This window comes from Scleropages formosus, chromosome 15 (genome assembly GCF_900964775.1).
Source record: "Scleropages formosus chromosome 15, fSclFor1.1, whole genome shotgun sequence".
In the NCBI taxonomy this organism is placed as follows: Eukaryota; Metazoa; Chordata; class Actinopteri; order Osteoglossiformes; family Osteoglossidae; genus Scleropages; species Scleropages formosus.
Window position 1 is genome coordinate 5,961,907 of NC_041820.1, and position 23,933 is coordinate 5,985,839.

Here is a 23,933-nt window from a genome sequence, read left to right on the forward strand (position 1 = left end):
CTGGTGGTGTTGGCGAGACTGCCGGCTCTCTAATGTGCACCCGCTACGACGACGGGAAGAACAGAGTTCTGGCAGCTCCAGGGCCGTTCCGGTGGTAGGCATCTCGAAGCCAGTTGGTGCTGTTTGTAGGGCGAGGCAACCGGCTGGACACGAGACTTTGGAAACATCTGCCTCTTTGTTGCATCTCTTCAAACTGATTATTGGCCAGGGTTTGTCTGGTCTGTTCATGATCTAACAGCAGTCTCAGCTAGTGTGAAAAGCTTTAGTCGGTCCTCTCTGGGCCGCACAGACGTGTGCGTGTGTGTGTGTCTGTCTGTCTGTCTTGGCCTCCACACTTGGCTTTCTCAAAAACCATCGTTATAATAATGTACCAACACACAGCGCTGGTTGGTTTTTATCCCTGAATTTCATGCACAAGTGTGTCCGGTTGACTCGGGTTTACAGTCATATTTATACGCCTTTTGAGCGGATACATTTAAATTTTATCCGAAGCCACTTGCAACGTTACGCATATTGTATAAAAAGGGTTCTTTGACGTGGTGTTTCATGAAAGAGCAGTTTGGGCACCATTCCTGCATGTCATGCTCTTGGTGTCATTTGCAGAAGCTGTCGGTTAAACTGTCAGTGCTGCGATTATGAGATGGGTGCCATTTCTTTTATTTATTTATTTATTTTAATTGTGTTCTCCAGTCATCCCAGATATGTCAGTGAGGGCTCCAGCATAGCCCTTACTGTACTGACTTTGTGTAAATCACGCTGTGCGTCAGAGATATCATCATGTTTCTCTCCATTATGGTGAAAAAACAGCTCTGTCCACATCTGCATGAAGTTTCTCTTTTGTTCAGTACGTACTGATGTACAGTACCAGTGAAAGGTTTATCTCCACTTGCTGGAGACAAGTGTTGTCCTACCTCTTCTACCACGGTTTGCTTTCACTCTCCTGTCCAGTTCGTCCCACACAGGTGTTGCCCAGCTGGACTCATACTGTCGCTGGACCTGTAGATCTGACCGTTTTCAGTCAGATGTTTCATTCCCCCAGAATGCAGAGAACTTGGAAGCTTTCTAATTCCCCAAAGTTGACAAAGTTGTGCTTTTCAGATGTTTACAGCAGTCAAACTGGGGCCTCTTCTCAATTAGAAAAATGATGATGAGAAAATTGCACGTTGACCCTGAAACCATCAACTTTGCTGGTTTGGCCGAGGAAGATTAATCTTCTCGCATCCTTTCGGCTGGGTTATTAATCTTTATTTGTGGTCATCTTCATTGTATATTTCTGCCGCACTCATCTCTCCTTCACCCATGACTAGATGGAGTGTGTGGTACGTGGTGTTCACGCCAGCTTTCCCCTGAGGACAGCTGTTCTGTCATTCCACTCCAGACCCCCGTTTGCAAGGTCCCCCGCCTACTTGAGCCAGACTGGGCCAGGGCCTTGGGTCACGCCCCCAGCCACGCCCCAGCCTCCTCATCTCGGCTCGCCGCCGCTGCCTTCCGCGATGCCCCAGTACGAACAGTACGGGTAGGTCCGGTACAGCCTGCTGCCCCTCCCGCAAAGCGGGTCCTTGTCCACACCCAGGAGCCCCCCCTTGGCTGACGAGAGGCTCAGCGAATAACCCACTAACAGTGCTCCCAGCAGGCCTGCTTCCTGCCATAAGCATGGCTTCTGTGTACACCCACCGTGCGCATCTCCTTTCTGATTGGTGGACGGTCCCGGAGGGAGGACTGGGTTTCTTCTGAACTCCTCCTATACCTCATCCCCTCTCAGGCAGAATCCCCTCGACTAACACAACGGGTTGCATGTAGCCAGACACGCATGTCTAACATCTTGTCATTTTACTTTTGAATGGTGACTCCAGTGTTTTTCTTACTACTCTTTACTATTTTGATAGAGTGGCTCTAAATTGCCTGTAGTGTCTGTGTGAGAGAGGGCGAATAAATGTGTGTGATTGCCCTGTGATGGACTGGCTTCACACCACATACTTCTGGGATAGCCTCTGGACCACCAGAATCCTGCAATGGACAAGCAGTTACTAGCAATGGACAGATGGACGGTTGCTGACTGATTGCTGGACCTCGATGGGAATTTGCAGTCCCTCAAGTCTGACTGTAGAGTCCCCTGTCTCGGCGCATTCTGCCACGAGAGGGTCAGAACCCTGGTCACGGAGGCCGTTACCCACTGCTTCTCACCTCGTACACCACTTGAATTCTCCAAGAGGAGCATCCAGACCTGATGCAACACTTAGCCTCAATGCGAGAGTGCCAGACCGACATCCAATCTGAGTGATCTGTCCGTAGAAATAAATAAATAAATTTCTCAAATGAGAAAGTCATCATCGCTCTTGTACCGTAATAATGACAAATTAAGCGCCGTCCGTGAGGCACAACAATTGCTGGCGTCAATACATCATGAGCCGTTTGGCATTTTGGAAATCAGTGGCGTCTGACGTCCTGTGATTAATGGCTGGAGTGGGGGGGGGGGGGGGTGTTAATGCTGGGGAGGCCATTAGGAGACGGTTCCACTGTCTATGAGATGTGGCACGACACGACGTGTGCCGTTGTGCCAAATGAGAGGAGCTGCCACTCATTTTTTCTTTCCGATCCCCAAACGATGAGCCCCCTGAGCAGTCGTGCTTCCACCCCCCCCGCAGCAACCAAACACCGACACATCCTCCACCCCCGTCACACACCATTTAAAGCGCTCTCCTGGCCTTCATTAACATTTCCGATCGTATCTAACGACAGCTTTTTTTTCTTCTTATTAAGCGTCACATGTCGGGCGCAGTCGGGCCTCGGCTTTTAACAAGAGCCACAATATCAGGTTTCAGACGGAGCCGCGCCACCGTACCGTGGTAAGAATACCAGATTTGCCGGTTAACCCCGACGTCCAGAGCCTCCGAGAAACGGGGCTGAGCCGTCCGCCTCCGTTGCCGTGGTGTCTCCTGCGCTTGAGAGGACGGAGAAGGGAGGAAGTGGAAGCGTCTCTGAGCGCCTGCAGCAGACTGGGTCCACATCTGGATACTAATCTGAGCACAGCGATTAGAGCTCGAGATCCGGAACCCACGGAGAGAGAGAGAGAGAGAGAGAAAGAGAAATGGAAATAAAACATGCCTCATGCATAATGAATAATCTCCCGGCACCCCCTCCCTCCTTCCTTCCCTCCCTCCCTCTTTCCACCCCCAGTCCGTCACCGTTATTTGCATTGTTTTTTCCTCTCCCCCTGTCCCTTTATTCCCTTTGATGTGACAGCATGTCTTCAGCCTCTGCTTAGATGTGGCTCACGTGAGGGGTGGCTGCAAGTGCAATTAAAGGCGTCTGACAAAGAGGAGAATGGCAACACACACACACACAACTCTGCAGGCTGGAAGGTAGTGGTCTGACAGTCCTGACTGTACCCTCCCTCAGTGTGAGAAACATACTGAACACTGATCTCAGCCTTCTTTCTGCTTCTGTTTAAGCTTTTTTTTTTTTGTTTGTCATCTTTCTAGTTTTGTTTTTCCTGTAATTTTTACTTTTTTTCTTTCATTTTTTGTTTCCTTTTTGCTACTTTTGAACCCAGGTTTAGTTTTGCCCCTGGTGCGACCAATCATTTCAACCAGCTGAGGAAGATTAGCCTTCGCTTAAGATTCGTTTCCCCTTTGCTGCCCGAACATCGTGATCTCGGTGGAATGTCCTGGCGCCCAGCTAGCGTGTGGAAACCCTGTGTGTGAGTGGGGAAAGGGAGGCCTCAGCAACCAGGCTGCTCAGGCTTGGGTCAGAGCTGCAGGTGTTTGTGTCTCTTGCCGTTTGTTTATTGTGTAGCCGGTTCTTTCATCCACACCCACTGGTGTTGAAGCCAGCAACCTTTACGTTATAAATCGGTGTCCTTTACCATAATGCCTGTCCTCCAGCCGCTGTGCCGTGGTGGTACGTCGTATTCAGACCCACCTCAAAAGCTACCAGACACACAAAATCCTCCTGGAATAGAAGACGTGACGAGTTAGGGAGAAAAATGGCCAAGTGCTCAGGAAAAACAAGCCTTAAAAAAAATCAAAGCAAATAAAAAAGCTGAAAGAGAAGAATAAGCGCTTAGGGGAAAATCTTTGCCAAATAATTCATTTCTCACCTCCTTAGTAAGTAAATTTGCTAAATAAATAAGAAACACTTGAATGTGAAGAATCCTGTGCCGCCTCTGGTTCCGTCTCCTGTAGCCTTGGTGGGAAGAGTCTGCTCTAATGAATGGGCACAATAAATGGCTTTTCTCCCTCAACTGTTTGATGTGCCTTGCTTTTTTAGTTTATTTTTTATTTTTTTTCCAACATTTAATATGTTTAAACTGTGCTTTCATTTTAGGTTATACTTTATATTCTGTTTTTTGACTGAAGCTAGCTGTGTGAGTGGCTGCGTTGCCTTGAAAGCAGATTGCGCCCATATATTATTCATCCTGCCCCCCCCAGCTAGCCAGCAGTGCCAAGGGCCCTGTTACAGCCGCACCCAGCGGGACCCCAGACGTCACACCCCCGGCGTGGAGAGATAACCTGAGGGGCGCTTTAGAGCACAGTCCAATGTTCCCATCCCGGCATTCCCATCTCCGTGGGGCTCAACAGCAAGAACATGGGCATTGTGACACCGTCTAAGGCCGATGCGTGTATGTGTGTTTATCGTTGTCCTACGCTGTTTGACACACTCCTTTCCAAACACTGGAGAAATGTGCAGAAGTCAAACCAACAGGAGAACTCTGTATGGAGTGCGACACCCCACCATCCAGAGCTCACCACCTTGACAGGAGGGAGGTGTCAGCGGCAAGGCCAGCCCATCTGACCTGGCACATGACACACACACGCACACACACACACACACACGCACACAGAGTAACGGCGAACAGTTTGAGTCCATTTGCTGAAAACTGGTTTTTGGTCATACTCAGCATTTGGTTGTCGGATTTGTTCAGGAAATGAGGCATCATGTCCTCCCAGCACTTCCCAGAGATGCAGGACACGAGTTGCTTTGCTTTCACTCCTCTGTACGTCCCAGGTTATCCAACTCGCACTCGTCTCTGGTCTGTTCTAATCGATTAAACACCATGCCTCACGCATCAGGTTTTTTTTTTTTTAAATGGCTTTTTATGACGGTTTAATAGTCTCTCAACATCATTATGTGCATGAGAGCTGTGATGGCTGGTTGGAGGGAGCAGGAGCACCATGGACAGTTGGGTCAGCGAAAGTGAAATCTGCTAGCAGTATAGCCCACTACCCAGGAGTCTTACACACACTCTCGTTCATCACAAAAAGTGGTTCTGAATGACACGTGAGTTCTCCTACCCATAACCCTTTGGGGACATCATGGGACAAGTCCTGTTTGCAAGAACCTTGATGGATGGTGTAACATTGGGGGGGAAAAAAAAAAACCCTCTGAGGATGTGGAATGAAGGCAGTTCTCGTTTGTCTTCAGAGTTTGTGGTGTTGGCTACCAGTTGTTGTCCTTTGGAGCCCCAGTTGTTTTACACACCAGCTGGACAGAGGAAGCTGCAGATGCAGGAAGTGGAGTGAAATCCACAGATTTATGATGTCTCTTCCTGCTGGGCTGTCATTGATCTTAATCCTCTTTTTCATGGGGGGAGGGATGAAGTTCCTGCAAGGAAAGGAGTTGGTGGGGGAAGTGGAACGTCACTTGGAATTGACTTGGACAACCCGTAGAAATAATCGCAATAATAGCAAGTGTGGAACGTTCAGGTACATCAACCATGGGTCGGTTTGTGGCGTCTGCTTTCTGCTGGTTGTTTCGAGGTCTTGAGTGGTGTGCATTTGTTTCATCTCCTTTCCTTTCATAGCAAAGGTTGAACCTGGGAGCTGCTATGTCCTTTACGCTCATTGTCCTTAACCAGCTTACCAGGCTGCCCTTGAGGCAAAACAGTCCTGTCAGAGTTCCTTAACTATAAATAAGTGGCACTGTGTGCTGAACCAACTGCACTGACCCCCGACCCCCTTGTTGCGAAAGGAGACACCTTGTACTGCCTGAATCAACTTTACGTCCCCTGTGTGGCATCCACGAACCCCTCACTGCTCTTCTCATGCTGCTGCTTTCACTCCCAAGCCTAGGTTTCCCTCCTCTCTTGGGGACGGAAGGTGCCGGAGAGCTCATTCCCACCTGTCTCCCCCCTCTTTCCACTGGTACTGCTGTCAAGAGCTCTCCTTGTATGAGAGGTGCAATCGGGTGGCAGAGCCCCTCTCTGCGGGCACCCAGTGCTGCCCATCACGCCCCCTCCCCAGCTAGGTTACAGATGAGCTGCCCGGAGTCCTGGAAGCTTCAGAAAGCCTCTTGGAGCACAGGGGATGAGTGGGGGTTGATTTCAATTGTTTCTATAGCAACAAGTGACATAATCCTTCAGAAGGAGAACACACCTTGATTGCGAGTAGAAGCTGAGATTGCGGCGGATGGAAGGTGGCTGCGCTGACAACGGCGCCGCTCAACACAGTCTGCTTTTCTTCGAAATACCCCGTATCAGCTTTCCTGGGATGGAAAGAACATGGTGTCCCTAACGTGTGTCTGACCAGAGTGATTGCCCCCCCCCCCCGCCCCGGTACCACACTCCTGCAGACCCTTGCAGTAATGCTGTGGATTCTCCCGTTTGCAGGCAGGCCAGCTACTCCGGCATCAACCAAATGGGCATGATTGGGGCCAGCTCACCCTACAGCCAGCCGGCGGGGAGCAACTCCGGCATGATGACGCCACAGGGTCCGCCGTACAACATGCCGCCTACAGGTAACACTGGGAGGAGTCGCGTTTACGTTATTTATTCCTTTAGCAGACGCTTTTCTCCTAATCGACAAGGTCAGAATAATCAGAAGAGCGGAACTGTGGGTAATCTGGCAGGGGTTGCTGTAAACAACCTGTTTGACCTCAGTTAAGAGGCTGTTCGTAGACTTTCAGACACTTGGAGGAAATGCTGAAGGTTTTTTGCATAACTTCTATACTTTATTTATCTGAGATTTATGTAAGGCAACTTACAGTGGTTGGTTTGTACCCTAAGCTACTTCCACTGACTTAACCCATTTATACAGCTGGGTAATTTTGACTGCGTCAGTTCAGGTAAGTACCTTGATTAAGGGTACTACAGCCAGAGAGGAGGTTGCGTGCTGTGACCAATTACCCACATTCCCCTGCCCCTTTTAGAAGTGTTTATCACAGCAGTGGGCACCTTGGACGGTGTGTAGCTGCCAAAATGAAAATGAAATACATGAGCGAGCGTGAGTGCGACGCACACCGGCATTGTGTTCCAGCAGTCGGGCTCGGAGCAGCGCAAACAGGAAGGAGCCCTACTGCGTCCGTGTGCCGAGCGGAACCTCCGCTGTCTGCCCTGAGCGGCTCGGCTGCATCCTTAACTAAAGCGTAACGCCATGAGAAGCCTTTTAGTTCCGTCTTCAAACACTGCGACATGTCACACTTACAGTTTGTGTTGCGCTCCTGCATGAAAATCAAAGAGGTTTTCTTTCACTGGTGCCCTTCAACCTTTTTGGCAATTTCTGCAATTTAATGGAAAACTGTTTCCATGCAACATTACAATGCAGAGGATCAGGCCGTGTGACATTTGGAATGCATCGCGTGAATCAGACCATCAAGGCTCTTAAAAAACAGCCCTGCCACCTTAGGGACTGTTTAAAAAAAAAAAAAAAAAAAAAAAAAAAAGGCGATTAGTTTCACATTGTACTGCATTCGGAATAGAAAATGAGCATAAAAGAATGGACCCTGGGACTCCTCTAGGTTTTAAGTGTAGAGAAGTTAAAATTGAAGCATTCCAGGTTGCACTTTGTCTGCCTCTTTGATGCTCTGTTGAGATTAAACTTGCAGGCAGACCTTGTAAGTGCAAAAACAGTTCAGTTCCTCACATGATCCTCAAAACTTACCCGTTTAACGTGTCATGTATTACAGCTTCATGGGCCAGCAGGGGGCATAGTGGTTAGAGCTGTCACCTTCTAGCTGTTTTAAATCCTGTTCCCGCTGCCTTTGATGAAGGCATTTACCTTGAACTCATTCAGTGGGTAAATCAATGGGTAAATCATTGTATATATTTCAGTGTACAGCCCTAACTTTGTTACCAGGGTACACACACCTGTCTTCGCATTGACAAGCAAGTATACAATGTATTTGAGAAATTTGCACTCAGTATGTGCAGAGCTGATATGTGCATGTGGCAAAAGCATGTAAACACGCAAACAGTCATGTAGTATATGCGCCCCACATATGCACTCCCTCTCTCACACTCGTGCGCACACTCACATACACACACGCAGAGGGAGAGAGAAACGGACGCCTGCTGCCATGGCTGTAATTAATACGGATCGCAGCCGAAGCTGTGCTGCTGGATGGTGCTGGTGGAGGTGGAGCTGCCCTGTTCTCTCCATCTCGTGGAGGCACACAGGAAGGCCTCCCCCTGGGATCCCAGCATGCCCTGCAGCCTTGACATTTGCAGCAGTGAACATGCTCTCGGAAGACGGGCTGAAATTAGACAGCCACTTTCGAGCATGATGCCAGCAGCATCAGCTTTGCTTCTCTGGGCCTCCGTCGCACACCAGTGAAGCTCAGGTGCCTGATTCAGAGGTCATAGGAGAGCTCGCACTGCCCCCTAGCTGCCGGAGGAGCATGGAAGAGCCACATTTTCTGTACCGGTGTTGTTTGTGTTTATGGGAAGGATGAGATGGTGGAAATATGGAGCTGTGTACCATCGAGATCACACATCCGTATCTGCCTAGCACAGCGTTTTCCCCCTTCTTTGTTATTCTCTTCCTTTCAGCCTTGACCAATTACCCACAACACACAAGCATACACCACCTCCAGGGTCCCACTCAACGTTTCTCATTGCATGGCCAGCGTGGTGCCATTTGTCCGCTTCCCCTCGCAGCCCTGACCCTGGGTGTGGAAGTTGGCAGCACGAGAGGAGGCAGGTGGTAATGTAGTGGTCAGAGCTACTGCCTTTGGACCCAAAGGTTGCAGGTTCAGTTCCTACCTCCTGCTGTAGTACCCTTGAGCAGGGTACTTACCCTGAATTACTCCAGTAAAATTACCCAGCTGTATAAATGGGTAAATAATTGTAAGTTGCTTTGGAGAAAAGCGTCAGATAAACATGTAAAGGTATGTAATGTGAGAGGGACCCAGACATGAGTCTGCGTGGTGGGCCTCCTCACCACAGATGAGTAGTGTGGTGCAGCAGGGGTTCGAAGCTGTAGGGCCAAGAGCAGTGTACCGATGTCCCTGTAGAAGGAAAAATTTAAAAATATTTTCTGCTTCCTTTTCCTCTGATTCCCTAAAGGGCCAATGAGTGGCGCTGGCGATGGTCTGATGGCTGCTGACACGAAGCCCAAATCGGACAGCAAGGAGGAAACGTTTCTAGCTGCAGAGCTCCCTAAAGCTAAGGTATTCCTTCGCCCTCTCTCTTCTTCCTGACTCCTCCTCTTTCTGCCCTTCTCACTTGAGCTCCAGTAAAACCAGTTACACCAGAGCCGCCCGGCACCGCAACACTGAGAAACTCCGACCTGAACAGGTTCAGTCACGTTGATCAGTCCGGCAAAGGAGCTTCCCATTTAAATAGGTGTTAATTCATGTTTTTTGTTCCCTCCTTCTTATTCCACTTGGTTTGCTTGTTGTTTTTTTGCCACATTTCTACCTTAAACATTCGCTGCTTGTTATGAATGTGGACCAGAACGTGACCGCCTCCTCCCACAGTCCGTTGCTCTGCTGCTTTAGGGAGGAAAACGGCCTAATGGCAATGCGGCGAAAGGCTCTTGTCAGCATGAACCCACCTAACGTGTGTGTGTGTGTGTGTGTGTGTGTGTGTTTGCTGTTAAGTTTGCTGTTAAGTTTGTTAGATATTCCTTAACTCATCTTCATTTGCACTTTGCGTTGTGCAGCAGTAGTTTAAAAAAAAAAAAAAAAAAAAAAAAAGCTGCTCTAGACTTCAAGGTCAGGGTCTTCCTGGTGGTCTCCCTCAGCCCCCCTCTGTTGTTTCTCCTCTGCTTTCCCTTTTTTCCTCCCTATTGCTTTCTTTGCTGATAAGACAAGTTAGTGTGCTGAATTATTCAAGGCGGTTAGATCTCTTTGGAAGATCTCCATAAACCCACAAGACACAGTCTGTTTCCAAAGCATTCAAGGGCCCCGGTGTCAGACATTGAAAGCAGTTGGTTTTTGGGTGTTTTTGTGCTGTAGTTTGCAGTCTGACACAGGCTCCACCCCTTTTTTCATCTTTGCGCTCTGAGCAGCGACTGTCTGTCACCCAGCAGAAGGTGCTTATTCTGCTGTTTTGCCATGGAAAATCTTTGAAAGCAAGTTTCGTTGACCGGTGGGGTGTTTTTGTTTTATAGCAGAGGGTGGGGTGGAGGAAAGAAGAGTAAAGGAAGGAGGAGTTAAAAGCAGGGAGCAAATCCGTAGTTTCCGCTGATACGCACCTGTGTTCCCTTCCCCCTTTTTCCGTCTCAGGATGGCTACAACGCTCAGTGTATGTCCCAGCCTCCCACCCCTGGCACCATGCCTGTCCCCTCTCCGCTGTCCCCCAGTCCTGCTAGCCTCTCCTCGTACCACGGCGACGACAGCGATAGCGTTAGCAGCCCTGCCTGGCCCAAGACTCCATCCAGCCCTGTAAGTGTAAAACACTGCTGTTCTGCTCTCCTCCTCACATGCCCCCTCCCCCTCCCCGTTCGCTTTTGTTCACAGCCTGCGAATTCTGTTTGCACTTCAGTCTGCGGCAGTGTAAGAGAACATAACAGACGATTTTGTTCAGGAGCACATGCCGATCCGAAGCTCCCTTACCTTCCTATCTGGCTTCTGTGTGCCTGATGGGAAGGGCCTCATTCACTTATCCCTCTCCCCTACACCCCCCTTCCAGAAGTCTAACTCGTCCACCATGACGGGCGAGAAGATCAGCAGGCTCTACGAGATGGGCTCGGAGCCGGAGAGGAAGGCATGGGTGGACCGCTATCTGTCATTCATGGAGGAACGAGGCACGCCCGTGCCCACGCTGCCCGCCGTGGGCAAAAAGCCCCTGGACCTGTGCCGGCTTTACATGGCTGTGAAGGAGATCGGGGGCTTAGCCATGGTGAGGACCACATTGGCCCTGGAGCAGATGCTAGGCTGTACTGCTCAGGGTGGACAACATGTAATGGCACTTGGACCCGTTTGAGTGTGTGTTCGTTATTCTTACTGTTTCTAGATGACGCAATGGAGACACTGATTGAACGCATCCCTTACAAAGAGAAACTAACACTGAGTCTGAACCCCAGACGTACACGGGGAATGTCAGTGCCATCAGTTGGAGTGGGGGTCACATGTCTGCGGTCTCCTTCCTCCAGGTGAACAAGAACAAGAAGTGGAGGGAGCTGGCAGGTTGCCTCAACGTGGGCACCTCGAGCAGCTCAGCAAGCTCCCTCAAGAAGCAGTACATCCAGTACCTGTTTGCCTTCGAGTGCAAGGTGGAGCGCGGCGAAGAACCCCCACCTGACGCGTTCGCTGTCGCCGACAGCAAGAAGCAGGCCAAGATTCAGCCACCATCTCCTGGTGAGGGGGGTGTTGGAGGTGCATGGTTTGATGAACCTTCACAGATGTTCTGCCTCCACTTCTCAGTTTCTGAGATATTAACATGTTAGGGTTTGGCTAGAACTTGATGAGTAGCAAAAACCGGCTTTTAGCTGTCAGTTCTGATAGAGAGTTTAAAATCCAGTGTTTAAAAATGAGCACATGGAAATTAATATTCTAATTTATGCTGAGAATTTTGCTCACTATCAGTGGAAAAAGGCATTATTTATATTTATTCATTTAGCTCACGCTTCTCTCCAAAGCGACTTAGGTTCCAGTTATTACAAGCTTACAATTGTTCACCTATTTATACAGCTAGGTATTTTTTTACTGGAGCAATTTAGGGTAAGTACTTTGCTTAAGGGTACTACAGCCAGAGGTGTGGGGATCAAACCTGTGACCTTTGGATCCAAAGGCAGTAGCGCTAACCGTTATGCTACCAGCTGTCCCCATCTTGATTATTTTCTATAACTCTTTTTGGAACATTTGACTGAATATTCTCAGTTTTATCAAGATTTTAAATGACTGAGTCAGTGCATCTGTTGAGTTTAGAAAATGTTACTGTATGTACAGAACCTAACCTGGTCACTCCATAAACTACAGCAAGAGAGCTGCACTCTTCTGCCTCTGGTTGCTCGGTCATCCATCTGTTGGTTCTCAGTTTTTACTTCAGTGTGCTGGAATGAGCTCCCTCTGTCCCTCATGGCTGCCGAATCCCTTCCTGCTTTGAAGAAGCATCTCAAAACTCATCTCCTTTGGATCCATTATTCTCATTATTTAACAGCCCATAAATTTGTACCACACTGTGTCACACCACCTTTACACCTCCCTATTGTAGCTACTCGTGTCGTGTGTGCCACCAAAATTTTTGACCCTGGACAAATTGAGTATACTTTGACAATAGCATCTAAAGTGCTTTGCCTGCTGTGAAATACTGTGTGGTTGGCTAATTGTCCATTGCTTTGGATGAAAGTGTCTGCTAAATGAGTAAATGTAAACGTACTCTTGGTCTTTCCAACTAGTGATACAGTGAGTGTTTAAACGTCCAGATAATAGTCAGTGGCAGCATGCTAGTACGGTCACAAGCCGGCAGCCCAACAGTTCGCTGTCCTGGAATGTGGAGCATGTCCTCATGTTTGCCAAAAATGTAAACGGTCAGTTTCTCAGATTACATTATGGATTCAAAATGTTGGCCTAAAAAAAGGCAGAATAACATCTTAAGAGAAAAAATTGTTTCTTTATACTGACAGCTGTGATAATAATTCTAATATAGACAAGGCTGATGGGTAGAAGTGCAGAATTCATTTGTCATAGTAGGTGAACTTTAGAGATGAAGGAAATATGACTTGGATTTTGTGTGTGTGTGTGTGTGTGTGTGTGTGTGTGTGTGTGTGTGTGTGTGTATACACAGTCCCTGTGTGTTGAAATGAGCTCCCTCATTGTTGATGTAATGGTGCCAGTTTCTCACAGTGCAATTTTGAGCTTGGCCCAGCAAAGCGATCCGTCCTCGCCCCGAGGCCTGCCTGTGTCCCATAATTCATTTCTCCCTTCTCAGGTCGGTCTGTGGTCTGCTGGGGGTATAAATAGCTGACAGGAGATGATGTCACAGGGAGGCCCGAGCAGCCAGGGGGGATTCCCCCATGGAAGATGAATGGGAGAGAGGGCGACGGGATATAAACACAAGTGACCTCCAGTGACCCCATTCGCAGGCGGTTGGCGGGGGCGGTGGGGGAGCAGGGAGAGTAAAGCAGCACCCCCTCCCCCCTCGTGCCAGATGGAGGGCATTCCAGTTCACTCCATGCAGAGAAATCCCCCCATGGCCTTTGAAGAAGTCAAACACACTTAACCTCCGGTAACCTCTGCCTACATTTTTTGAGCACGGGTTTCACATGTGTCGCTGCTTACTGTGTAGGTACATACATCCCCCCCACCCCCCTCGCCGGGGAACCCTGTCCCTGTAGTGAAAAGGCGCCGCTCTGTAAATTATTCACAATTTATAAATTTTTAAAACCAGTCTTTTCTGCTTGGGATTTTTTCTGCACAGTAATACCTCTGAAGGGAAGGAGCAGCAGAGTTTTACTCGCGTGTTCTCATAATCGCTCTCTTATGCGCAGAAAGCAGGATCCAGAGTCCTTTATCGTAATTATCACACTGTCCCCGAACGCTTTGTCAGAACTGTTCTCCGACTTTGCCTCCCTGCCGCCATTTTGTCGTCCTCAGCGGCGGCGTTGCCTGTGTCTCCCCGGCGTGGATGAGCGCTCGGGGGTCCCACGGCGAACACGTTTAGTCAGTCTGTGGGTGTAGTGCTGCAGACACCTCCTGCCGAGACAGCGCCTGCAGCATCGAACCCCCTGCCGGCTTTACGGAGCGAAATCTGACAGCAGCCCCCCTGAGGCTCCGCATACGTGTGTGTGTGTGTGTGTGTGTGTGTGTGTGTGTGTGTGTGTGTGTGTGTGTGTGTTAGCGTGTCGCGTATCCTCCTTCATGTGTGATTTCATTTATTTATTTTATTTGATACTTTTCTCCAAGACAACTTCAGAGCTGAGGTTTTCCCATTTATAGTACAGTACGGTAATTTTTACTGTATTGGTTCAGAGTAAGTAAGGGTACTGCAACACAAGGTAGGATTTGAACCCAAGTGGAAGTCATGGGCTCTAAGCAGGGCACCAGTTCAGGTTAGTGAATTGTGTGTACGTGCATGCAGCGAAATGTCATGGTGGGGGGGGGTTAGGGAGACGGTTCCTCCCCAGGATGAAAGGCGCACGCTCACACAGTGCAGATTTTCCAGTTGAGTGTGTGCTCATACCTTTGAGTTTTTCAGCATAAGCACAGCAGTAGTTTCCTCAACACACTGCCTTCTGCCCCCCTATCCTCTATGTCGTGTGTCCCCCCCCCAGCCAACTCGGGGTCCCTTCAGGGCCCGCAGACCCCCCAGTCCACCGGGAGCAGTTCGGTGGCTGAGATGCCCAGTGATGTGAAACCCCCGACGCCAGCGTCCACGCCCCACAGCCAGATCACACCGATGCAGGGCGCCAGGTAAGGGGGTGCGCGCACAGCCGACCGGCGTCCCTGACTGCCCCCCGTGCCATGTAGCCTCCATTAAACTGCGTCAGCTGTCAGTTTCCCAAATGAAGTCCGACCCAAACTTGCTCCTGCAATCAATTTGTATGCATGAGCGAACGTATATTAATATCAGTTACTGCTCTTTTAATTGTCACAATTACTTAGTACATAAATATTGCTGATAAATGGCTTGTAGCGCACTTCGCTGCAGTGGGAACACAAATTACAATGTTGGCAGATCACTGCATTAAAGTAATTAAGTAAATGTAAGCACACATAGTTGATTAAACAGCCAATTTTAAGAGTGCATAATATAAAAAAATATTAATTTTGGTGTTCAAAGTTTGTATGAGCCCATTATCTCTGCATCTACTTCAGTGTGTGTATGTGTGTTACACCTCTTACAGGAACAGTGCCATCAGCGTGCAGGACCCCTTCTCGGAGGTCAGTGACCCCGCTTTCCAGAAGCGCAACTCTCTGACCCCCGGGGGCCCTTACCAGCAGGGCACCAATATGCCCGACGTCATGATGCAGATGCAGTTCGAGGCCAACAAAGACCCTTTCGCCGGCATGAGGAAGGGTGAGTGTGCGCTGCTGCGCGGCGTCGCTAGGATCGCTGCTCTGAGAGATGTTTGGCAGTCGGGAGCAGATGCTGCACGTTTCCTGCCTCTTTCCTAGAACGAGAGCTCTTCTTTGGACCGCGGTACAGCGGGTTTTACCTGCTTTGCCTGGTTCTCGGTTTCCCGTACAGCAGATAGTGCTGCACTATGGGCATTAAGTGTGTTTGGCCCTTGAGAGGAAACTGGATGGGAAACACTTCTGACAGCTGCTGTATCCACGCACACCATCCTGTTTAGTTGCCTCGGTCACTGCCGATAGATGTTCAAGGTAGTGGGGCCCCCTAGTGGTGGACTTAATGTTTAAAACCATTATGTACCATGAGACACAGTATATTTACCCTGCTAACGCTTCAGACGGGACAGTGATAGCAGCACATTTACTCTGTTGATGCAGTGAGTGTAGAAAAGGGTGTTACTCTGGGAGTGGTGCAGTACAGCAGTTGAGTATCCTCTGTTCAGTGAGACAGAGGCTCCTGGGGTCCTTCAGACCGGTGCTCTCAAAGAGGCGAAGGTTAAGTTCCTCCCTGAGAAGGCAGCATGGAGGTCTGAGGTCTTCAGGCCTGTCCACAGTCTGATATTTGCATGCAGGGGTTAGAATTTGCATGTATGAATATGCACAGGCACACAGCTGATTTAATTGGTAGGTGTGTCCCCTCCTTTGGAGGTCAGCGCTGGGCACTGACTGGAGTTCTTGTCTCCCCAGTAGTGGGCGCCAGTGCTGAGCCCTTCATGCCAGCCCAGATACCCAGCGGCAGCAGCATGCAGGAGATGTACGGTCGGCCCCCATCCAACGCCATGCCGGGGATGAGCATGGCCCAACGTCCACAGTACCCCTATGGCCCCGGGTACGACAGGAGGTGAGCGGAACCGCCACTGTCCCCAACCTGCGTGGAGGTGCTCGGTGTGACTCTACAGCTTGAGTGAAATAAGGAAATGAATGAAACAGCAGGCATGACTAGTGGTGCAAAATAATACCCCCGAATGCTGCGTCCCTCAGGTCAGACCATGTGATGGGCATGGAGGGCAGCATGGGCCCCCCTGGGAGTCAGGGCAACATGGTACCTTCCAACAGCGACCCCAGCATGTACTCCCCCAACAGGTACCACGCTCAGCAGAGGTAAGCAGGCGTTGCAGAATTACTCGCTGTGCGCACACCCCTGGAGTCTGTTGAGGTGCCGAGAAGGGAAACCCTCTCACTCAGATCTCTCGTAATGATCGCGAAGCAGCCCCGTTCTGACACGGTTTGTCTTGTTTGACAGCATGTTCTCTTGCACTGTGCGCCATCACGTCTCTGATTTCGCACAATGTGACACCTTAGTGGAATATCGTTGCGTATGAAAGTGCTATTGTGTCACCTGTCATAGAAGCTATTGCGTGCGATACGGGTGTGTTCTTCAGCTCCCATAGACCACCCGTGAAGTTGAAAGTAGATGGTGCTTGTGGTTTCGTGTGTGTGTGCTTGTGGCATGTGCGTACCTTTTTGGGCCTGACGCGTCCCCTCCACCCCAGGCACGAGGGATACGGGCAGCAGTATCCCGGCATGTCCTACGGCGCCCCTCCACCCGGGATGTTCCCCCAGCAGCAGGTGAGCCGCTGCTCCTCCTGTGCTCCGTCGCACTCCTCACTGGCAATCTGAGACCCAGCGTTCCTATTGCATGTGTTAGACATGGCGGTGGTCCTGGTTTCGGAAACAAACGGGAAGCCTGGGTGTACATTTTGATGTTTTGTTGCCAGAAGAGTAAGTACGTTTATGCTGGGGAACAACCCTCGTAGCCAACTGAAACCAACCTTTTGGTGTCTGTTTTCTCTCAACGGGCATATGGGATGTCATCACGGTGACAGTGAGCTATTGTCGGTGTCCTCACAGGGTTACAAACGGCCGATGGAGAGGATGTACGGCCCCCCAGCCAAGCGCTATGAGGGCGACGTCTACGGCATACCATACGGCAGCCAGCAGCCCGAAATGCACGGCCAGTATGGCGGCGGAGGCGGCGGCTACCCGGGGCCTGAGAGAAGGCCGCTGCAGGGCCAGTTCCCCTACTCGTACGGCCGAGAGCGCGTGTCTGGTACTGGCCCTGGGGGCCCACCGCAGCCCCCGCAGCACGGCATGCCACCACAGATGATGGGTGGCTCGACGGAGGGGCCCCAGCCTGGCATGTGGCCCCCCAGGACAGACATGCCTTACTCTTATGCCAACCGGCAGAGCCAGGGCGGGTCCCCCCAGGTGCCCCCTTACCCACCCATGGGCCGTGCAGACGAAATGGAGGGCCGGCCTAGCCAAGATGGCCCGTGGGCGGGCCATGGGGGTCAGCGCCAGTCCTCCTTCCTTCCCTCCTCATCCGGCTCCATGCCCCCCATGACCACCAGACCCCCGGCCTCCTCCTATCAGACCCCCCCAGCCATGCCAAATCACGTGTCCCGAGCCCCGAGCCCCGCCTCCTTCCAGCGCTCCATGGAGGCCCGTATGTCTCCCAGTAAAGCAGCCTTTATGTCCTCCATGAAGATGCCCAAGGCAGGGATGCCCATGCCCAGCCAACAGGGCAGTATCCCCTCTGGCCAGGGACCCCCGCTCATGCGCCGGGAGCCCCACTTCCCTCCCGGGTCGGTGGAGGGCACCCAGCCTGTCCTCAAGCCACACCGCAAGATGACTTCCAAGGACACTGGTATGTTCCGCTCCAACTCCCTGTCCCCTGCCCAGCGGATGAGTAGGGCGCATACTTACAGTGACCTGGAGCCATTAGGACTAATTGCCCCCAAAGCCCTCGGCTGATTTTAGCGGAAACATTCTGCTCCCGGTGCCAATCGGAGCGGCTTGATTGTGCTTCCTGAGGCCCTGCTGGCTGGCCGCTGATTTGTCTAATAACCTGTATCTTGATTTGGAATCTTGCCTGTAATTTATTACAATTTATTTTAATTTATACCATATATATTATTCATATTTTTACAGCAGGTGGTTATGTGGCAATTTTAGTAATTAAGTAGCAATTAAGAGTGTTTTTCAGGAGTACCACAGCAGTGGTCCCGCCTACGATTAGAATCACACTTCCTTTGCCGCTGGCCCACGTTGCTCCACCCCTCCAGATGACCAGCGCTGTAACTGATGTCGGTCACTTTTTGATCTGCTTCGCCCCCCTCTCTGACTCGTACCCCAATCCTCTTCTGCTTGACCCACAGGAACCCCCGAGGCGTGGCGCGTCATGATGTCACTCAGGTCGGGGCTGCTGGCAGAGAGCACGTGGGCCCTGGACACAATCAATGTCCTGCTATACGATGACAGCACCGTGGGCTCCTTCATGCTCTCCCAGGTAAGAGCGACAGCAAACTGTCAATGAGCAGCAGTCGGCGGGTCAAGGGTCACGGGGATAGGGGCAAGTGACACTGATGGTATAAATGGAAGATGAGAAATGATGCAAATGACACTTTGATTTCAGTTGCCTGGATTCCTGGAGCTCGTGGTGGAATACTTCAGAAGGTGCCTGATCGAGATCTTCGGGATCCTCAAGGAGTATGAGGTTGGCACTGTGGGCCAGAAGTCCTTGCTGGCTCCCGTCTGTGGCGAGAAGATGGAAGAGCCGCCGACCTTGGAGAGCAGTTGCGAGGGCGAGGAGGAGCTGGAGAAGTTGATGGAGGATCAGCCTGCGAACCAGTCGGACAGGGCTCTGCCCGGTAAAGAGGACGTCGCACCAGAGCTGAGTAAGGAAGCTGCAGTGGAAGTGATGGAAGCCGCTCTTGAGGAGGAGCTGGATGGCAAGGTGGACTCCAGGAGTGGGAAACCCGTGGAACAGCCCCCCCTAGACCCTCCACCTGAGCCGAGGCCCAGGCAGGCCAGCAGGTACGACAGGCTCCCTGTGAAGGTGCTCAAGAGGGAGGATGACTTTGTGGAGGAGCAGTCGGAGCACCTGGGCCAGGTGCAGGAGTTCTCCAGTGGGCTGCTGCACTGGCAGGCTGGTGGCGGCGACTCCACGGCCCATATCCAGTTGCACTTTGAGAGCAGGAGCGAACTGCAGTCCCGCAGGACGCCGCCAGCCTGCGAAAGTGGCCCCGACAAGCAGAACGGGCCCGTCGGTGAGGATGCCGCGGCAGAGAGGAGCATCACGGCTACCATCGATGACGTGCTGTGCGCCAGGCCGGGCAGCCTGCAGGACGGCGGCTCGTCCCTGGGGGTGCACGGCGCCTCCTACCCTTTCCGCCTGGAGCCGGCGGAGGGCCAACGGCGCATCACCGTGCTGGAGGATGAGCCGCGCACCCTGGACGAGGCACCGCTCTCCACCGCTGCCAGTTGGCAGGATTCGTTGGGCCGCCGCTGTATTTGCATCTCCAACATCGTGCGCAGCCTCTCGTTCGTGCCGGGCAACGATGTTGAGATGTCCCGGCACCCGGGCCTGGTGCTGATCCTGGGCAAACTGGTGCTGCTGCACCATGAACACCCCGAGAGGAAGAGGCCGCCGCAGACCTACGAGCGGGAGGAGCAGCGCGACTGCGAGCGCGACCGCGGCTTGGCCTGCAGCAGGGACGAATGGCGCTGGGATTGCCTGGCCCAGCTGCGGGAGAACACCATGGTGACGCTGGCCAACATCGCTGGACAGCTGGACCTGTCGCTCTACCCAGAGAGCATCTGCCTGCCCATCCTGGATGGCCTGCTGCACTGGATGGTTTGCCCATCGGCCCAGGCCCGGGACCCGTTCCCCGCTGCCGGCCAGCACTCCGCCCTCACTCCTCAGGGGCTGGTGCTGGAGTGCCTGTGCAAGCTGAGCGTCCAGGACGGCAACGTGGACCTGCTGCTGGCCACACCCCCTTTCAGTCGCCAGGAGAAGCTCTTTGTCACGCTGGTGCGCTACGTGGGTGAGCGCAAGCACCAGGTGTACCGGGAGATGGCGGTGGCCGTCCTCTCGAACCTCGCGCAGGGGGACCCGCTGGTAGCCCGTGCCATCGCCCTTCAGAGGGGCAGCATCAGCAGCCTGGTGGGCTTCCTGGAGGATGGCGTCACCATGGCGCAGTACCAGCAGAGCCAGCACAACCTGCTGCACGTGGGCCACCCGTCCGTGGAGCCGCCCAGCGTCAACATGATGTGCCGGGCCGCGAAGGCCCTCTTGGCCATGGCCAAGGTGGAGGAGAACCGGCCCGAGTTCATGCTGTTCGAGAGCCGGCTGCTGGACATCTCCATCTCGTCCGTGCTGAACTCGGCTGTGGCCGCCATCGTGTGCGAAGTACTCTTCCAGATCGGCCACTTATGACAGGAGGCTGCGGGAAACATGAGGCCCACAAGTCTCGTGTGATGGGTGGTTTTATATTTTTATTTAACGAATATAAAATTTAAAATTTGTTTTTTATAAACATAAATATATATATATAATATATATATATATATAGCCCCTCTTCCCCATCAGCTTTTTCGTTTTCGAATTTCAAGATGATTTTCATACAGATATTTAATACCTGCTGTTCGTTTGTTTTGGTCCTCCCCCCTACATGTTTTCACCAAAGTTGATGCCAGATTACGGAGAGGGTCTTTTTTTTTTCTCCTCTTAAATGTTTTGGAGTTTTATGAATGTTCATACTTGTATCTGGTGTCTTGTTTTGGGAAGCAGATTTATTTAAATTGTGAAAAATGTAGATAGAACTATTCTTGCCACGTGCTGAGACGAGAGATTGAGGGGGAAAAAAACACTGATTAAGAAAATGTACATGTGTCCATCTCTGAGGAAAGAAGAATTTGTGCAATAGCATTTAGAGCAAGTGGGTCTCAGTGGTTGAAGGGTCACGTGAGGAACGTTTTGAACATGCAATACACGGATGCGGCCACGAGGGGGCGGTGTCGCCCTCTTTTCCACCTGGTTCAGCAGTGACGCAATCAGACTTGCTTCCTCGTGCTGTCACAGGTACAGTGAGTGAGTAAATATCCACAAACGAGCAGTTTCTTTCCTACTTGTATTGCATTTGATTATTTTGTATTCTGCCTGTTGGCCAATATGTATATAATGTTGTACATTGGACATGCCCTTATTTTTTTTCCTTTGTACTTTTGGGTTTTTTCTTTTTCCAGAGATGTGGTAACTACAAAGTGATAGTTTTTAATCATGATTATAATTATTGTTAATGTTGTTATTTAATATTATGAATATTTTATTTGGGTCATATCTTCATGCCAGGGTAACAAGGCTTGCTGAAAAGGGATGGTTTCCTGCGTTCCGTTTCGCGGTGGACAGCAGATGACCACACACATGGTTGCAATGTTAACCAGATGTTACACAAGTTCACACAGTTTCTGGAAAGGTTTCCAACCAATGAAGAATGGATTTTATAGATTTTATAGCGATACAAACGCTGACATTTGTAATCCAGGATGGTACAGTCAGATGAGCAGAAACAAGAGTACTGACAAAGGACAAGAATTACATGATGTAAATTCCATCATTTTCCTCTCATACAATGAAATATCATTTATTGGGTATAAATCTTTATACTATATGTTCCACATGTTAAGAATAAATGTACATTAAATCTTGTTAAGCACTGTGATGGATGGATTTGGTTGCTTTGTCTGCACATAGCAGGGTAAGTATTTGCTTCTGCTCATGTATATAAAGAAAGAGCAAAATTGTTTTAGGGAACGAGATACTTACGAAAATGAGTCTTTCCGTGGTAAGTCCTTTGGGCTAAGGGTGGGAACGTGGCAGAGACTGCAGCCTCTCTGGTTCGACCTTTGACCGTCGTGTACGCTGGTGGGGGGAGCTCGGCTCCGGGTGACACCGAAGCATGGCGTCAGTAGGGCGGTTCGCCGTTCCTCGCTCTCCTCGGGGTGTGGGAGCTTTTCTGAAGAACTTGCAGCGCTGGGGGGATTTTTTCCGTCTGTTCCATCGGAACAGTGTAAAACACAGTCAAGTGGCCATGCAAGACGGGGATGACGACTCCGAGAACCCCAGTCGTAGGGAAGTGTGTGAGGATCCCTCTTTACAAGCTCAGACCACAATGACCTTCACTTTCATATTTTACCATTTATGAATGAATGAATGAATGAAAGTGGGCCTCTAAGAGCAAACCTTCCTAATTCTGTTTGGGGAACATCACGGGACGCTGTTCCACTCCTCTGATGCTAAATGGTTTTGCTGAGCATCAACCTCCTTCCAGAGGAGCTTGTCCAAGGGTAAGGCCTTTTTCACGGCCGTCTGACGTTGTCGCTGGAAGCGGCCCAGGTCCGCTGCTCGACGTGTTCCGTGCTGTTCTGGAACTAATATACCAACCCATTTCTTTAAACAAACCCTGGTGTCTTTGGAGGAAATGAGTTTAGTGAAGAACCCATGTGACCTTTCAGCCTGAATTTTTCAGTCACCACTAAATGCAGCTATTGTCATTCCACAGTGATTTACGACTCTGTTACATGCAAAACATTTACTTCCATCGATTACGAACTCATTATGTAACTGAATGGGCCCAGGGAGCAGCTGATAACTGTGGAAATGAAAAGGAATTAGCAGCTGAACCACAAGATCTTTAGGGGATCTGCCTGGATGTAAGAGCAGTTAGAGAAAGTTTCTGTCCAGATGCTGTTCCTCAAACTGCATCTTTCATTTTCATAGCTCACACTTTTCTCCAAAGTGACTTGCAGTGTTAAGGTACTTTATAGTTATTTACCCATTTATATGCCACTTTTTTTTTTTTTTTTTTCTTTCTGGAGCAATGTGAAGTACCCTGCTCAAGGGTACTATAGCCAGAGGTAGGAATCAAACCTGCAACTTACCACTCGGGTACCAACTGTTCTATAGCGTTTTACACCTTTTTTTTTAAACACAGACAAAATTTTAACAGTGTCAGCAAAGGAACATCAGCAGCATTTAGACTCATCCTAATGAGTAAAGGGGAGAGGTCTTCAGAGATGAGGGCCTTCAAGCACCAGCACTGTTGTCATTCAGGAGCAGCCCAGGAGTACAAGTATTGTTATCAGATAAGCTGTGCTTTAATAGGACCCAGAAGATCTGAAGCACCTGCCACCTAGTGGAACTCCTCCATGTGGCTGCCTTCATGTGGAGCCTCGGCCACAACTCCAGGACAGGTGGCATCTGCGCAGGTAACGCGTCCCAAGTACAGGAGAGAACCCATTTTACCCTGTAAGACTCAACTCCAGGGGACCTTTGTTCACTTGTCTCTTTGTGTGCATCTCTGATGACCAAGTACCTTCTCTTCTGCCAGCACTCCTACTTTGGGGAAGGAAGTGTGAGGGGAAAGATCTTCACCTCAAATTGGTGGTAATATGAAATGCACTCGCTCCAAATAAGGATTGTCTTTTGGTTGTTGTGGGCAGCACGTTGTCTAAAAATACCCTTTCCTGGGAGGCCCCCCACCCCATAACGCTCATCCTCTGTGGACAAACTGGCACTTCCTCTGCTGACGCGCAGCGCTGCGAAACGCGGACCACGTGGACGGCTGAGGGAGGGAGGGGTTGGTTACCTGGGCGACCGTCAGCGTCACAGCAGAGCCACGCACTGCTCGCGAAGGCGCGCGCCAGCCGCCCACGTGACCGCCGACGCTGCCCGCTTCCGGTCTCGCGCTGAGAGATGCGTCTCATTTCTGAAGTGCTATAAAAGTGAAGCGTGGACGTTAACGTTTCTATGACTTAAGCGCCTTAACTCCGAATAACTTAGACAGCCGCGTGTGTATTAGGTGTATTCGACCTTTACGTCATCGTCGTGGCTATTACTTTAATAAAACAATTAGGAA

At 50.6% G+C, this 23,933-nt stretch overlaps 1 protein-coding gene across 8 annotated transcripts in view; it reads left to right on the plus strand.

The window, feature by feature from the left end:
- The window catches only part of LOC108941420 (AT-rich interactive domain-containing protein 1B-like), a 115,748-nt gene extending 94,022 nt beyond the window's left edge, over positions 1–21,726 (plus strand). For 3 of the 8 annotated variants that reach the window (XM_029258504.1, XM_029258507.1, XM_029258502.1), the window contains 14 exons: positions 1,379–1,516; positions 6,608–6,735; positions 9,281–9,384; positions 10,444–10,602; positions 10,850–11,059; positions 11,313–11,517; positions 14,433–14,571; positions 15,006–15,178; positions 15,922–16,075; positions 16,216–16,335; positions 16,728–16,803; positions 17,086–17,881; positions 18,393–18,523; positions 18,650–21,726. In XM_029258504.1, the coding sequence (XP_029114337.1) occupies positions 1,379–1,516; positions 6,608–6,735; positions 9,281–9,384; positions 10,444–10,602; positions 10,850–11,059; positions 11,313–11,517; positions 14,433–14,571; positions 15,006–15,178; positions 15,922–16,075; positions 16,216–16,335; positions 16,728–16,803; positions 17,086–17,881; positions 18,393–18,523; positions 18,650–20,452 (4,336 nt within the window). In that variant the 3' untranslated portion in view covers positions 20,453–21,726. The remainder of the gene's footprint in view (positions 1–1,378; positions 1,517–6,607; positions 6,736–9,280; positions 9,385–10,443; positions 10,603–10,849; positions 11,060–11,312; positions 11,518–14,432; positions 14,572–15,005; positions 15,179–15,921; positions 16,076–16,215; positions 16,336–16,727; positions 16,804–17,085; positions 17,882–18,392; positions 18,524–18,649) is intronic. The other 5 variants (XM_029258503.1, XM_029258508.1, XM_029258501.1 and 2 more) reach the window with 4 other exon arrangements.
- The last annotated feature ends 2,207 nt before the right edge of the window (positions 21,727–23,933 follow it).